General features: G+C 43.6%; 1 protein-coding gene across 2 annotated transcripts in view; it reads right to left on the minus strand.

Moving 5' to 3' along the window:
- Nucleotides 1–653: 653 nt before the first annotated feature.
- The window catches only part of LOC137571131 (cytochrome P450 2C20-like), a 77,411-nt gene continuing 63,920 nt past the window's right edge, over nt 654–14,144 (minus strand). For both annotated transcript variants that reach the window (XM_068279857.1, XM_068279858.1), the window contains exons 6-9: nt 13,943–14,084; nt 8,751–8,938; nt 7,808–7,949; nt 654–1,030 (exon numbers count right to left, since the gene is read on the minus strand). In XM_068279857.1, coding sequence (XP_068135958.1) covers nt 822–1,030; nt 7,808–7,949; nt 8,751–8,938; nt 13,943–14,084 — 681 coding nt within the window. In that variant the 3' untranslated portion in view covers nt 654–821. The remainder of the gene's footprint in view (nt 1,031–7,807; nt 7,950–8,750; nt 8,939–13,942; nt 14,085–14,144) is intronic.

Raw genomic sequence — 14,144 nt, forward strand, 5'->3', positions numbered from 1 at the left:
GCCAGCTCAGAGGAGGATTTATCCAGCTTGTAAAAGATAAGAGAGAAGAGAGAAGCTGCTCTAATCTAAATAACACACAGGCAGTGTGCATAGAGGGGCCTGGAAGGGGGAGATGTATCACAGAACTACAACACTGAAGAACTTGGCAGCCTTCCAGACACAGGCCGACAAGTCCGACAGGAGAGAGATAAGTTGATTTATTACAGAGATGGTGATAGTAGAACGTGCTGCAGTAAGCCAGAGCACATTAGAATAGATTTTGGAACTTGTAGGATGGAAGAAAACTGGATGAAATTTTTGTTACGGAGTCTCTTTAAGTACGTTTCTAAAGGGCAAATATGATGTATGATATGTAATGATATGTCCGTGCTCGCCTGTATGGAGCCGCTTGTCTGTATTTCTGTGGCCTTCTAAGGAGACCTGAATGCCTCTTCGACATTAAAGTCGGAGGCTGGAGCTGGAGTCCGGGATGTCAAATTAGTGGAATTTTTTAAAGGTTACATGCTGTCCTATAACTTTGTAGGGAATCCACAGCTATGATTTCTAGATGTATGAAGAAGGGAGTTTATTTTTGAGGTTAAACTCGAAGGACATGTGTATTTTTTTCAACCTAGACAACTATGTAACTTATAATAACAATAAAATTATACAAGTTATTGTTTATGAATTATATAAACATTTTTTATTTTTAAATGAAAAAATAATTTCTCTCCAACGCGATATAGTGCCGAGAGCAAATGCAATCATCAATTCATCCTACATTCATTTCACAAAAGTGAATTTCTCTTTCTTCAGATGGGGAAGTCTTGGATTGAGGGTGTTTATTTTATAAGTGCACCTCTCCTTTCTGTCCTGGGACTGGCTGTCAGATGGTAGGACAGCCCCTGTTTCCTGAAGGCTCGGCGGAGCACCATGAGGTTGAAGGTGTCGGTGGGGTTGGCGGGACGGAAGGTGAACTTCTGCAGCAGAGCGGTGAGGAAGAGGAAGACCTCCATCCGAGCCAGCCCCTCCCCCGGGCAGATCCTCTTCCCTGCAATAACAACACACATGGGAATATGTTATGGTGCACATAAGAGAGGACAACAGCAGAGACCCAACTGTGTGACTTGTTCTCTCTGACTGTTGTCAGCCAATAGTGTTCGCTTTTCATCTATGTGCCTATACATGTCAAGCATTTACTTCAACCACATCCTTCCTAACATGAAGAGTACATTTACTTTCATTTACTACAAACAGAAAGTCAGTTCCCTTACTAGGAAAAGCTTATCCTCTCAAGGCTTTCTGTTAAAGTAACTTAAAGAGACAACAAAATGTTCAGCCTTATTTCTTTTATCCTAGAAGTTCCTATATCTGTTCTATTGTGGTCTGTCTTACTGCAGCCTTTCCTAGTTGCACAGTCGCTGTAATATCTCTGTTATCTAATCTAATCTTCTTTCCTTTGTCAGCTTTGTAGGCTCAAGCAAGAATGTGCTGCTCTGCTTGTGATAGAAAGAAGCTATACACACCCTCTCCACACCCCCTCCAGGCTCTGTATGAGTCACAGACTGAGCTTCTCTCAGCCTATCACATGCTGGTTAGCAGCCATGTCTTTTGTTTGTAAACACTGCCTAAAACTGGCAATTACAAGCCAGGATTGCAGCAGGGAGTGGCAGAAACAGCACAGAGGGGCACAGGAGAGCATAATGAATAGAATGGTATGCTTTTTATTGTAAGAATTTTACAGTACAGATTCTCTTTAAGGGCCAAGCATTTTCTTCAGCAGCATTATTCCTAACATGAAGAGTACATTTCCTTTCATTTACTGATGTAAGTATTATGTAGGTTACTATCATTCTGCAGGAACCATTTTGTTTTAATCGTCATCTTTCTTTTCATCCCTTCCCACTCTCTGACCTTGTATCGGATAAGTCGGATAAGTCCAGATTATTCCAGCAAAACATGTTGAAAATGTGTAAATTAAGTTTTCAACTAAATCTTCAAGCTTATTTTGTTACAGGGGGTAAGTTTCTTTTTACCTTAATTTTTAATATTTGTGGCTTTTTTATGGTGTCAATGTTACACAATAGAGATCTGGTGTGGGTGTTATACCTATAGAGATCTGGTGTGGGTGTTATACCTATAGAGATCTGGTGTGGGAATTATACCTATAGAGATCTGGTGTGGGAATTATACCTATAGAGATCTGGTGTGGGAATTATACCTATAGAGATCTGGTGTGAGTGTTACGCCTATAGAGATCTGGTGTGAGTGTTATGCCTATAGAGATCTGGTGTGGGAATTATACCTATAGAGATCTGGTGTGAGTGTTACGCCTATAGAGATCTGGTGTGGGTGTTATACCTATAGAGATCTGGTGTGGGAATTATACCTATAGAGATCTGGTGTGGGTGTTATACCTGGAAGCAGTAGATTTGGGCGCATGAGACAAGTGGACAAAAAGGGCGCCCCATTCACTTCCATTATAAATATCGTTTAATGGGCGCTGAACGGGGAAAATAAGGCGCCGGAGATTTTTAAGGGTTTATAACGGCGCCCGGAGATTTTTAAGGATTTATAACTATGTTTGTGATGATTTAAGTTTACAAAATGAGCCAGTGACGAATAATGTTTATGAAGATAATAAATCACTATTTCTAAAACATTTCTAACACATTATTATCCACCCCAAAAAATAATTTACATTTTTTTTCTTTACATTTTTTATTTATTAATGTCTGTAAAATATTATTATCCATAGGGGGTTTTAGGTTTAGGCACCAACTGGGGGGTCTTAGGTTTAGGCACCAACAGGGGGGTCTTAGGTTTAGGCACCAACAGGGGGGTCTTAGGTTTAGGCACCAACAGGGGGGTCTTAGGTTTAGGCACCAACAGGGGGGTCTTAGGTTTAGGCACCAACAGGGGGGTCTTAGGTTTAGGCACCAACAGGGGGGTCTTAGGTTTAGGCACCAACAGGGGGGTCTTAGGTTTAGGCACCAACAGGGGGTCTAGGGGTTAGGGATAGGTACAGGGAGGGTTTTTAATAAACGAAAATATAAGTTTCACTTTACAAACAGGGAAGATTAACGTTTTAAGAATTGCCGATCTCATACACATTATTTAGTGATTTATAAATTCTTAAAACACTATTTATAAACGAAATAATACACAATAATTTCTATAAACGATATTTCCATTTATCGTTTATACCACGCGCCCTTTTTTCCCGACGCCCTTTTCGTACGTACGCGTTATACCTATAGAGATCTGGTGTGGGAATTATGCCTATAGAGATCTGGTGTGAGTGTTACGCCTATAGAGATCTGGTGTGAGTGTTATGCCTATAGAGATCTGGTGTGAGTGGTACGCCTATAGAGATCTGGTGTGGGTGTTATACCTATAGAGATCTGGTGTGGGAATTATACCTATAAAGATCTGGTGTGAGTGTTACGCCTATAGAGATCTGGTGTGAGTGTTATACCTATAGAGATCTGGTGTGGGAATTATACCTATAGAGATCTGGTGTGGGTGTTATACCTATAGAGATCTGGTGTGAGTGTTACGCCTATAGAGATCTGGTGTGAGTGTTACGCCTATAGAGATCTGGTGTGGGTGTTATACCTATAGAGATCTGGTGTGGGAATTATACCTATAGAGATCTGGTGTGGGTGTTATACCTATAGAGATCTGGTGTGAGTGTTACGCCTATATAGATCTGGTGTGAGTGTTACACCTATAGAGATCTGGTGTGAGTGTTACGCCTATAGAGATCTGGTGATGGGGTTACGCCTATAGAGATCTGGTGTGAGTGGTACGCCTATAGAGATCTGGTGTGGGTGTTATACCTATAGAGATCTGGTGTGGGAATTATACCTATAAAGATCTGGTGTGAGTGTTACGCCTATAGAGATCTGGTGTGAGTGTTCTACCTATAGAGATCTGGTGTGGGAATTATACCTATAGAGATCTGGTGTGGGTGTTATACCTATAGAGATCTGGTGTGAGTGTTACGCCTATAGAGATCTGGTGTGAGTGTTACGCCTATAGAGATCTGGTGTGGGTGTTATACCTATAGAGATCTGGTGTGGGAATTATACCTATAGAGATCTGGTGTGGGTGTTATACCTATAGAGATCTGGTGTGAGTGTTACGCCTATAGAGATCTGGTGTGAGTGTTACACAATAGAGATCTGGTGTGGGTGTTATACCTATAGAGATCTGGTGTGAGTGTTACACAATAGAGATCTGGTGTGGGTGTTATACCTATAGAGATCTGGTGTGAGTTTTACACCTATAGAGATCTGGTGTGAGTGTTACACCTATAGAGATCTGGTGTCAGTGTTATACCTATAGAGATCTGGTGATGGGATTATGCCTACAGAGATCTGGTGTGAGTGTTACACCTATAGAGATCTGGTGTGGGTGTTATACCTATAGAGATCTGGTGATGGGATTACGCCTATAGAGATCTGGTGTGGGAATTATACCTATAGAGATCTGGTGTGAGTGTTACGCCTATAGAGATCTGGTGTGGGTGTTATACCTATAGAGATCTGGTGTGGGAATTATACCTATAGAGATCTGGTGTGAGTGTTACGCCTATAGAGATCTGGTGTGGGAATTATACCTATAGAGATCTGGTGTGAGTGTTACGCCTATAGAGATCTGGTGTGGGTGTTATACCTATAGAGATCTGGTGTGGGAATTATACCTATAGAGATCTGGTGTGAGTGTTACGCCTATAGAGATCTGGTGTGGGAATTATACCTATAGAGATCTGGTGTGAGTGTTACGCCTATAGAGATCTGGTGTGGGTGTTATACCTATAGAGATCTGGTGATGGGGTTACGCCTATAGAGATCTGGTGATGGGGTTACGCCAATAGAGATCTGGTGTGAGTGTTACGCCTATAGAGATCTGGTGTGAGTGTTACGCCTATAGAGATCTGGTGTGGGTGTTATACCTATAGAGATCTGGTGTGAGTGTTACGCCTATAGAGATCTGGTGTGAGTGTTACACCTATAGAGATCTGGTGATGGGGTTACGCCTATAGAGATCTGGTGTGAGTGTTACGCCTATAGAGATCTGGTGTGAGTGTTACGCCTATAGAGATCTGGGGCCTGATTCACAAAGCGGTGCTAACAGTTAGCACGCTGGTGAAAAGCCCTTTATCATGCCTAAACTCAGTTTAGGCATGATAAGTTTAGGTGTGATAAGTTTAGGTGTGATAAGTTTAGGCATGATAAGTTTAGGTGTGATAAGTTTAGGCATGCTAAGTTTAAGCGCCAACTGCGTTAGCACCGCAGTGCACAGCTGATCAAAAGTTTTACGCTAGCAAAGACTGGTGCACTTTGTATAAAGTTTAATGGCGCTGCTTTGCGTGCGGGACTTTGCAAGCGATCTAAACTTATCTAAACTTAGGGCCTGATTCACAAAGCGGTGCTAACAGTTAGCACGCTGGTGAAAAGCCCTTTATCATGCCTAAACTCAGTTTAGGCATGATAAGTTTAGGTGTGATAAGTTTAGGTGTGATAAGTTTAGGCATAATAAGTTTAGGTGTGATAAGTTTAGGCATGATAAGTTTAAGCGGCAACTGCGTTAGCACCGCAGTGCACAGCTGATCAAAAGCTTTACGCTAGCAAAGACTGGTGCACTTTGTATAAACTTTAATGGCGCTGCTTTGCGTGCGGGACTTTGCAAGCGATCTAAACTTATCTAAACTTATCATGCCTAAACTTATCACACCTAAACTTATCACGCCTAAACTTATCACGCCTAAACTGGCTTTTCACCAGCATGGTGCAATGGTTATCATGCCTAAAGTCTTTTAGGCGTGCTAACTGGGTTAGCACCGCTTTGTGAATCGAGCCCTTAGCATGCCTAAACTTATCACACCTAAACTTATCACACCTAAACTTATCACGCCTAAACTGGCTTTTCACCAGCATGGTGCAATGGTTATCATGCCTAAAGTCTTTTAGGCATGCTAACTGGGTTAGCACCGCTTTGTGAATCGAGCCCCTGGTGTGGGTGTTATACCTATAGAGATCTGGTGTGAGTGTTACGCCTATAGAGATCTGGTGTGAGTGTTACGCCTATAGAGATCTGGTGTGAGTGTTACACCTATAGAGATCTGGTGTGAGTGTTACGCCTATAGAGATCTGGTGTGAGTGTTACGCCTATAGAGATCTGGTGATGGGGTTACGCCTATAGAGATCTGGTGTGAGTATTACGCCTATAGAGATCTGGTGTGAGTGTTACACCTATAGAGATCTGGTGTGAGTGTTACGCCTATAGAGATCTGGTGTAGGTGTTACACCTATAGAGATCTGGTGATGGGGTTACGCCTATAGAGATCTGGTGTGAGTGTTACGCCTATAGAGATCTGGTGTGAGTGTTACGCCTATAGAGATCTGGTGTGGGTGTTATACCTATAGAGATCTGGTGTGAGTGTTACGCCTATAGAGATCTGGTGTGAGTGTTACACCTATAGAGATCTGGTGATGGGGTTACGCCTATAGAGATCTGGTGTGAGTGTTACGCCTATAGAGATCTGGTGTGAGTGTTACGCCTATAGAGATCTGGTGTGGGTGTTATACCTATAGAGATCTGGTGTGAGTGTTACGCCTATAGAGATCTGGTGTGAGTGTTACGCCTATAGAGATCTGGTGTGAGTGTTACGCCTATAGAGATCTGGTGTGGGTGTTATACCTATAGAGATCTGGTGTGAGTGTTACGCCTATAGAGATCTGGTGTGAGTGTTACGCCTATAGAGATCTGGTGTGGGTGTTATACCTATAGAGATCTGGTGTGAGTGTTACGCCTATAGAGATCTGGTGATGGGGTTACGCCTATAGAGATCTGGTGTGAGTGTTACGCCTATAGAGATCTGGTGTGAGTGTTACGCCTATAGAGATCTGGTGTGGGTGTTATACCTATAGAGATCTGGTGTGAGTGTTACGCCTATAGAGATCTGGTGTGAGTGTTACACCTATAGAGATCTGGTGTGAGTGTTACGCCTATAGAGATCTGGTGATGGGGTTACGCCTATAGAGATCTGGTGTGAGTGTTACGCCTATAGAGATCTGGTGTGAGTGTTACACCTATAGAGATCTGGTGTGAGTGTTACGCCTATAGAGATCTGGTGTGAGTGTTACACCTATAGAGATCTGGTGATGGGATTATGCCTATAGAGATCTGGTGTGAGTGTTACGCCTATAGAGATCTGATGTGAGTGTTACGCCTATAGAGATCTGGTGTGAGTGTTACGCCTATAGAGATCTGGTGTGGGTGTTACACCTATAGAGATCTGGTGATGGGGTTACGCCTATAGAGATCTGGTGTGAGTTTTACACCTATATAGATCTGGTGTGAGTGTTACACCTATAGAGATCTGGTGATGGGGTTACACCTATAGAGATCTGGTGATGGGGATACGCCTATAGAGATCTGGTGTGAGTGTTACACCTATAGAGATCTGGTGTGGGTGTTATTCCTATAGAGATCTGGTGATGGGGATACGCCTATAGAGATCTGGTGACGGGGTTATGCCTATAGAGATCTGGTGTGGGTGTTATACCTATAGAGATCTGGTGTTTGTGTTACACCTATAGAGATCTGGTGATGGGGTTACGCCTATAGAGATCTGGTGTCAGTGTTATACCTATAGAGATCTGGTGTGGGTGTTATACCTATAGAGATCTGGTGTGGGTGTTATACCTATAGAGATCTGGTGTGGGTGTTATACCTATAGAGATCTGGTGTCAGTGTTACACCTATAGAGATCTGGTGATGGGGTTATGCCTATAGAGATCTGGTGTCAGTGTTATACCTATAGAGAAGGGAATTAGTGCTTCTTGTTTACAGAATTTCCCATCTTCGTCCAGGAAGTTCTCCGGGTCAAACTGGTGGGGATTCTTCCAGTGCTCGGGGTCCGCCAGCGCAGAGGCGAGAAGAGGAATGACATTGGTTCCCTGAAATAGAAATGCCATTTTGAACTGTAGGATTCATCTCCAACATCACCAGCTATCATATCCTGCAGTGATGTCGGCACAAGACCTGTTTATGGAAGATGAAATGTACAATATTGGATGGGTCATGCGGGGTTGAGACACCTCATAAGTCACAGAAATCATTTGGTGTAATAATCTCTGGTTATAAAGTCTTGAAAGAGTTCTGGGACATTTACAGAAGCTTCCCTGTAAGGCAGTTCTTGTGTTATAGCAATGGAGTGGACCAGCACCCAATGGAGATAGACATGTGCTATGCAGGAAAACCCTGTAGCCCAACAGGGTCAATTAACAAGAAGAAGAAAATCTGCAGCACCATGTCAGTAGTTATAGCCCTTTATTTAAATCTGAGAGACAGATGCTTACAGCTTGAAAAAGAGTGTTACTGCGAAACAACGTCTGTTGCTGTTAATGGCTACCTCTCTGTTTTACTCCAAATAAAGGGCTATAACTACTGACGTGGTGCTGCAGATTTTCTTCTTCAGGCAGCTCTTGTCCAGGAACCAATCTTAGTTCAATCTTACAAAAGTTGAGTTTTGGGACAAAGACATGTTTGTGAAGGTAAATCTGAATCTCTTCCACATACAATTAGTATTCTTGGCTGAATGAGGATATGAGTTTGCCTAAGAAGTAGGTATAACAAAAGAAGAGCACTGGCCTATGCACTGAGCCTTGGGGAACAACAAGAGAGAGAGGGGAGAGGAAAAGTTACCAGTGAAAGAGTTTTGTATTGAGTGATTGGATAAAGTGTAAGTCATTGCCCACCTTGGGTATGGTGAAGCCCTTGAAGTTGATGTCTTCTGCCGTTTGGTGTGGAAGGGACAAGGGGACAAGGTCCAGGTATCTCATGATCTCGTGCACCACAGCATTAGTATATGGCATCTGTGAGCGGTCTGCGATTCCTGGCAGTCTGTCTGATCCAATGACCTCATCTAATTCCATCTGTATCCTGTCTGTGGACAGAGACTTCAGTATGAGTCAGAAATGTATTGGCTGTGTGAGTGAAGAAACAATCCAACCATCACTAGCCCCCATCACATACGGACAACCCTTACATCCCTTCTCCACATACACATAGTCCTGTGCAGCAGAGATGGAATTTATCATCACAGAGTCCCAATAGTGGTCACCTACAACCCAAGATTAAAGACACTGAGGAAGATATCGAAAGCCCTACAACCGATACTCCATAAAGACAAACGCCTGAAAGAAGTTTTTCCTGATTTACCAATGCTTGCTTTCAGACAACCTCCCAATTTGAGACAAATGATTATCAGAAGTGCATTATCTACACCAGAAACTCCAGGCACATTACCCTGCAATAACACAAAGTGTGAGACCTGCCCTTATATCTTGTGCACAAGCCAAATACAAATACCAAACTCACAGAAATATCATCAAATATCAGACCAATTTTCCTGCGAGTCATCCAATGTTGTATACATGATACGCTGCATGAAATGCCCCTCAAGAGGAATCTATATAGGAGAAACAGGACAAAAACTGCGCACAAGAATGAACCATCACCGCTTTAAAATTAATGAGGGTAAAATGGACACACCAGTGGGCCAACACTTCTGTGAACCAGGACACAGCATGCAAGATCTAAAAGTACTTATTCTCAAGGGTAACTTCAAAAATGAACAAGCAAGAAAGATTTCTGAGTACAAATTTATGAAAATGTTCAAGACATTAACAGAAGGTTTAAATTGTGGAACAGGATTCATGACTCCTTATGTAACATGATTGACTTGGCTTCATGATCTTCAGAAACCTGCTAGATTTCATGTTTGCTTGCATAAGCTCACTGGCTCCAGCCTGCTGATCACCTGACATCTAACTGCTAAACAGCAACCAGTACAACTGTCATCTTCATGCAGCTTCCCTGCATCAGTGTTTTACTACAGCTAACATCTAGAAATATGCCTGAAGAAGGGGACTAGATACCAGAAAGCTTGCATTATTTAACTTTATCAGTTAGCCATTAAAAGGTAGACTTTACAAGACTTTGTTTTTTTCTACCTACATATATTGTTTGGCTAACACGGTACAGAAACATTTTTACTACTATCATCACATATGGACAACCCATCTCCACGTACACATAGTCCTGTGCAGCAGAGATGGGATTTATGCATGCAGAAGGTCCTTCATTACTGAACACAGGGCCGGCGCTACCATTAAGGCAAAGGAGGCAGCTGCCCCAGGGCCCCAGAGCTTGTAGGGGCCCCCAGTGGCTACAAGAGGAAAAAAAAAATTTCAAATCGGCCTTATAGTTTTTGAGAAAATTGATTTTAAAGTTTCAAAGGAAAAAAAAAATACACATTTAAAAACCTGCCGACTTTAATGGTTAATAGCAAATCCACCTTAAATGCTAGAAACCCTAAATTTGCAGGATATGTTAAAGAGATCATTAGGAATAAGAGGAAAAAACAATTTTTCAAAAAGACCTTATAGTTTTTGAGAAAATCGATTTTAAAGTTTCGAAGGAAAAAAGTATACTTTTAAATGCGGTAAATGTCACTTTTAGTAGCAAACCTAACGGTAGTGTAATTTTACATGCATCAAACGAAAGCACAATAAATTTCCTGACGGGGGTCCAGGGGGCCCATACGCAGCCGCAGTGCTTTGGCCAGGGATCGCTATACAGCCGCAATATGGCTGTATGAAGATCCCTGGCATTTTTTCCTATTTTCCCAATTATTATTTTATGTTTAGAGTGTGGGAATTTTTTTTTTTAAAAAAATTATGTGGGGTCCCCCCTCCTGAAACTTTTTAACCCCTTGTTCCCCATGCAGGCTGGGATAGCCAGAATGTGGAGCTCCGACCGATTGGGGCTTCACACCCTGACTATACCAGCTGCAAAAAAGGTCCCCTAATACCGATTTTTGTCCCGGGGTATATGTTGGGGGGGCCCCCCAGGTTTATTTTGCCCTGGGGCCCCATTGCTGCTTAAACCGGCCCTGACTGAACATCATCATTATTTGACGTACTGCCGCTCACTGATAACTAATTACAGGCCATAAAACTCTCGCATAGCAGATAAACACTTCTAAGAGCAGAGAACACATATAAAAGGTCAGTAGTTCAAGATTTCTTGAGAGCTGTAAAATATTAAAAAGCTTGCATCATTCATCCAAGACAATGCAAACTTAGATTTGTATCTTATAACCACAAAATAGGACTATAAAGTTCCAGGAAAAGTCCTATTGATGGAAAGGTCTATAGCATGATGGCCTTCTGTTACAATGACTCAGCTGTTCAGTAGTCAAAACAGCCCCCAGAAGACAGAGAAGAGCCCACTGCACTGTGAAGCAGCCACCAGGTGGCATCCCCCAGTTAGGGTGCATACACACTTTCAATTTTCATTGGACAGTTATTGTCCAATGGTACCACTTCCATGCGATATGAGAAACACACGGTGGTGAGGCGCACAAGAGTATAAAACAATCAAAAAGTTAAAATGGAGGTGGCTGACCTCATAAATGACAATACAGTATTGTTCAAAAAGTACAATAACACAAGGCTTGTGCCATTAAACTTTTTGGACAATACTGTAAGTCTTGTCGTCTATGAGGTAAGCCACCTCAATTTTAACTTTTTAATTGTTTTATACTCTTGGGCACCTCAGTCTCCTCCGTATGTTCCTTATATCCCCCTCTGTGAGGAGTGACTCCCCTGAGTAGTGCAGGTTCTAGACTTTTTTCTGCCTGAGGCAAACTTTTGAGGACGCCAGCCGCCCCCCCCCCCCCCCCCCATAGGTGGTATAACTTTTCCCAGTATAGGTAGTGCAAATAGCTGGAGGGGGAGCTCGGCCGGGGGAGCCCCAGGTGAAGGGGGGGTCCGACCCCCTTCCCCACCGCTGTGCCCGCTGCTCCCCCTTCCTGGCTGCTACCCCCTCCACCTTGGCACCCCCCCACCCACGGCCAGGATGCCGCCTCCCCCCCACTTCCGCCACCTGAGGAACCTGCCTCACCCTGCCTCATGGGCAGCCCGGGACTGCCCCTGAGCTCTAAGGCTTTTTCAGAGAGTGATCACCATACAGATCTTCCATACCCAATTGGGGACGGTTATTCCCCACAAGCAAAGATTGGATTGTTGCCCATTGTTGCAAACCACCCTTGTGAGTACCACAGTCTCTACTGCACACTATTCTGAGACCATACTTGTACGTACTGCACCATCCGAGCTCCCGGTGTCTCTGTGTTCTTTTTTGCGAGGTCCATTCCTTCCACCCTTCAGGTCACGTGATATGAGAGCTTACCTACACAGTCTATTCATGGTGTTCAATGTCTATCGGACCTCATACTCTGTGAAGGTGGTAATATTGGCTAAGCATTGGCCAATACAAATTGGATGTGTTTGAACCCTAAGTTACCTGGTGTTTTCCATCCTCATCGCTCACAATGAGATGGCTTCAATTTACAATGCTTTTCCCCGTGGAAAACTTAAATTACAAACTTTTGAGGTAAATTACAGACGTATGGGGTAAAATCCTCAATAAATGTGAATTCACAAAGTTTATCACATGCGGTAACACAAGTTCAGGGCAGTTTCTAGCCTACATTGCACCCAGGGCAAGGTTGTAAAAATTGTGGCCCCCCCCGGTGGAGCCAGGTATAGGTGCCTGCAGTATAGGTTAGCCAGGTTTAGTTTGACCCAGTATGGGTAGCCAGCTATAGGTCCCCCCTGTATAGGTAGCCGGGCATAGGTGCCCCAGTATAGGTTGCCAGTATAATTTCCCCCAGTATAGGTTAGCCAGGTAGGTGCCTCCAGTATATAGTTGCCCCCAGTATAGGTTAGATAGGCAGGTGCCCCCGGTATAGGTTAGATAGGTAGGTGTCCACAGTATAGGTTAGCTAAGTAGGTGCCTCCAATATGGGTAGCCAGTATAGTTTCCACCAGTATAGATTAGCTAGGTAGGTACCCGCAGAATAGGTTAGGTAGGTAGGAGCTCCCAGTATAGGTTAGATAGGTAGGTGCACCCAGTATAGGTTACTAAGGTAGCCTCCCCCAGTATAGGTTAGATAGGCAGGTCCCCCTGGTATAGGTTAGATAGGTAGGTGTCCACAGTATAAGTTAGATAGGTAGATGCGCTCAGAATAGGTTAGATGGGTAGGTGCCTGAATTATATGTTTGATAGGTAGGTGCCCACAGTATAAGTTAGATAGGTAGGTGCCCAAGTATATGTTAGATAGGTAGGTGCCTCCAGTATAGGTTAGATAGTTAGGCTCCCCCAGTATAGGTGAGCTAGGTAGGTACCTGCAGTATAGGTTAGATAGGTAGGAGCCCTCATTATAGGTTAGAAAGGCAGGTCCCCCTGGTATAGGTTAGATAGGTAGGTGTCCACAGTATAAGTTAGCTAGATAAGAGCCTCCAATATAGGTGCCACCAGTATAGGTTAGCTAGGTAGGTACCCGCAGTATAGGCTAGATAGGTAGGTGCCCCCAGTATAGGTTAGATAGGTAGGTGCCCGCATTATATGTGAGATAGATAGGTGCCCACAGTAAAAGTTAGATAGGTGCCCACAGTATAAGTTAGATAGGTAGGAGCCCTCAGAATGTTAGATAGGTAGGTGCCCCCAGTATAGGTTAGATAGGTAGGTGCCCCAGTAGGTAGGTACCCACCATAATGGAGGGGGGAGTCAGCTGCGGGGAGGCCGGTGTCTCCAACCTGGAGCTGTCGGTAAATGTGAATTCACAGAGATTATCACATGCGGTTATTTACCAAACTATTGCCGCATGTGTGAAAATCAACAAAACGCCAAATACAGAATTTTTGTGACCCTTCATATTTTACCAAACTTGTCTTAGTGAATAGAAGCCATAGACAGTTTCCCGGGACACGGGGTGGAGGTCATGGGAATACCGGCTCCTCTCCCACTCATAGCGCAGCCACTCTGCTGACCCATAGTCTCTCGGAAAGCAACGATCACGCTCCTCTGAACTGCCACCTACCCTGGATGTGCGGATACTTCATCATCACCAGCAGGGAATACTGCAGGGTGCTGGCTGTAGTGTCTGTTCCAGCGATGAACATCTCAAAGGCCGTGGCCACCAGATTATCAAAGAAGAAGCTGCTGTTCTTCACCCCAGCCTCCTGCGATGTGGAAAGCAGAAAACAAGGCTTATTACAGAACAAGTGCCCTTATTACATAAA

Source organism: Hyperolius riggenbachi, chromosome 4, assembly GCF_040937935.1.
Source record: "Hyperolius riggenbachi isolate aHypRig1 chromosome 4, aHypRig1.pri, whole genome shotgun sequence".
NCBI lineage: Eukaryota > Metazoa > Chordata > Amphibia > Anura > Hyperoliidae > Hyperolius > Hyperolius riggenbachi.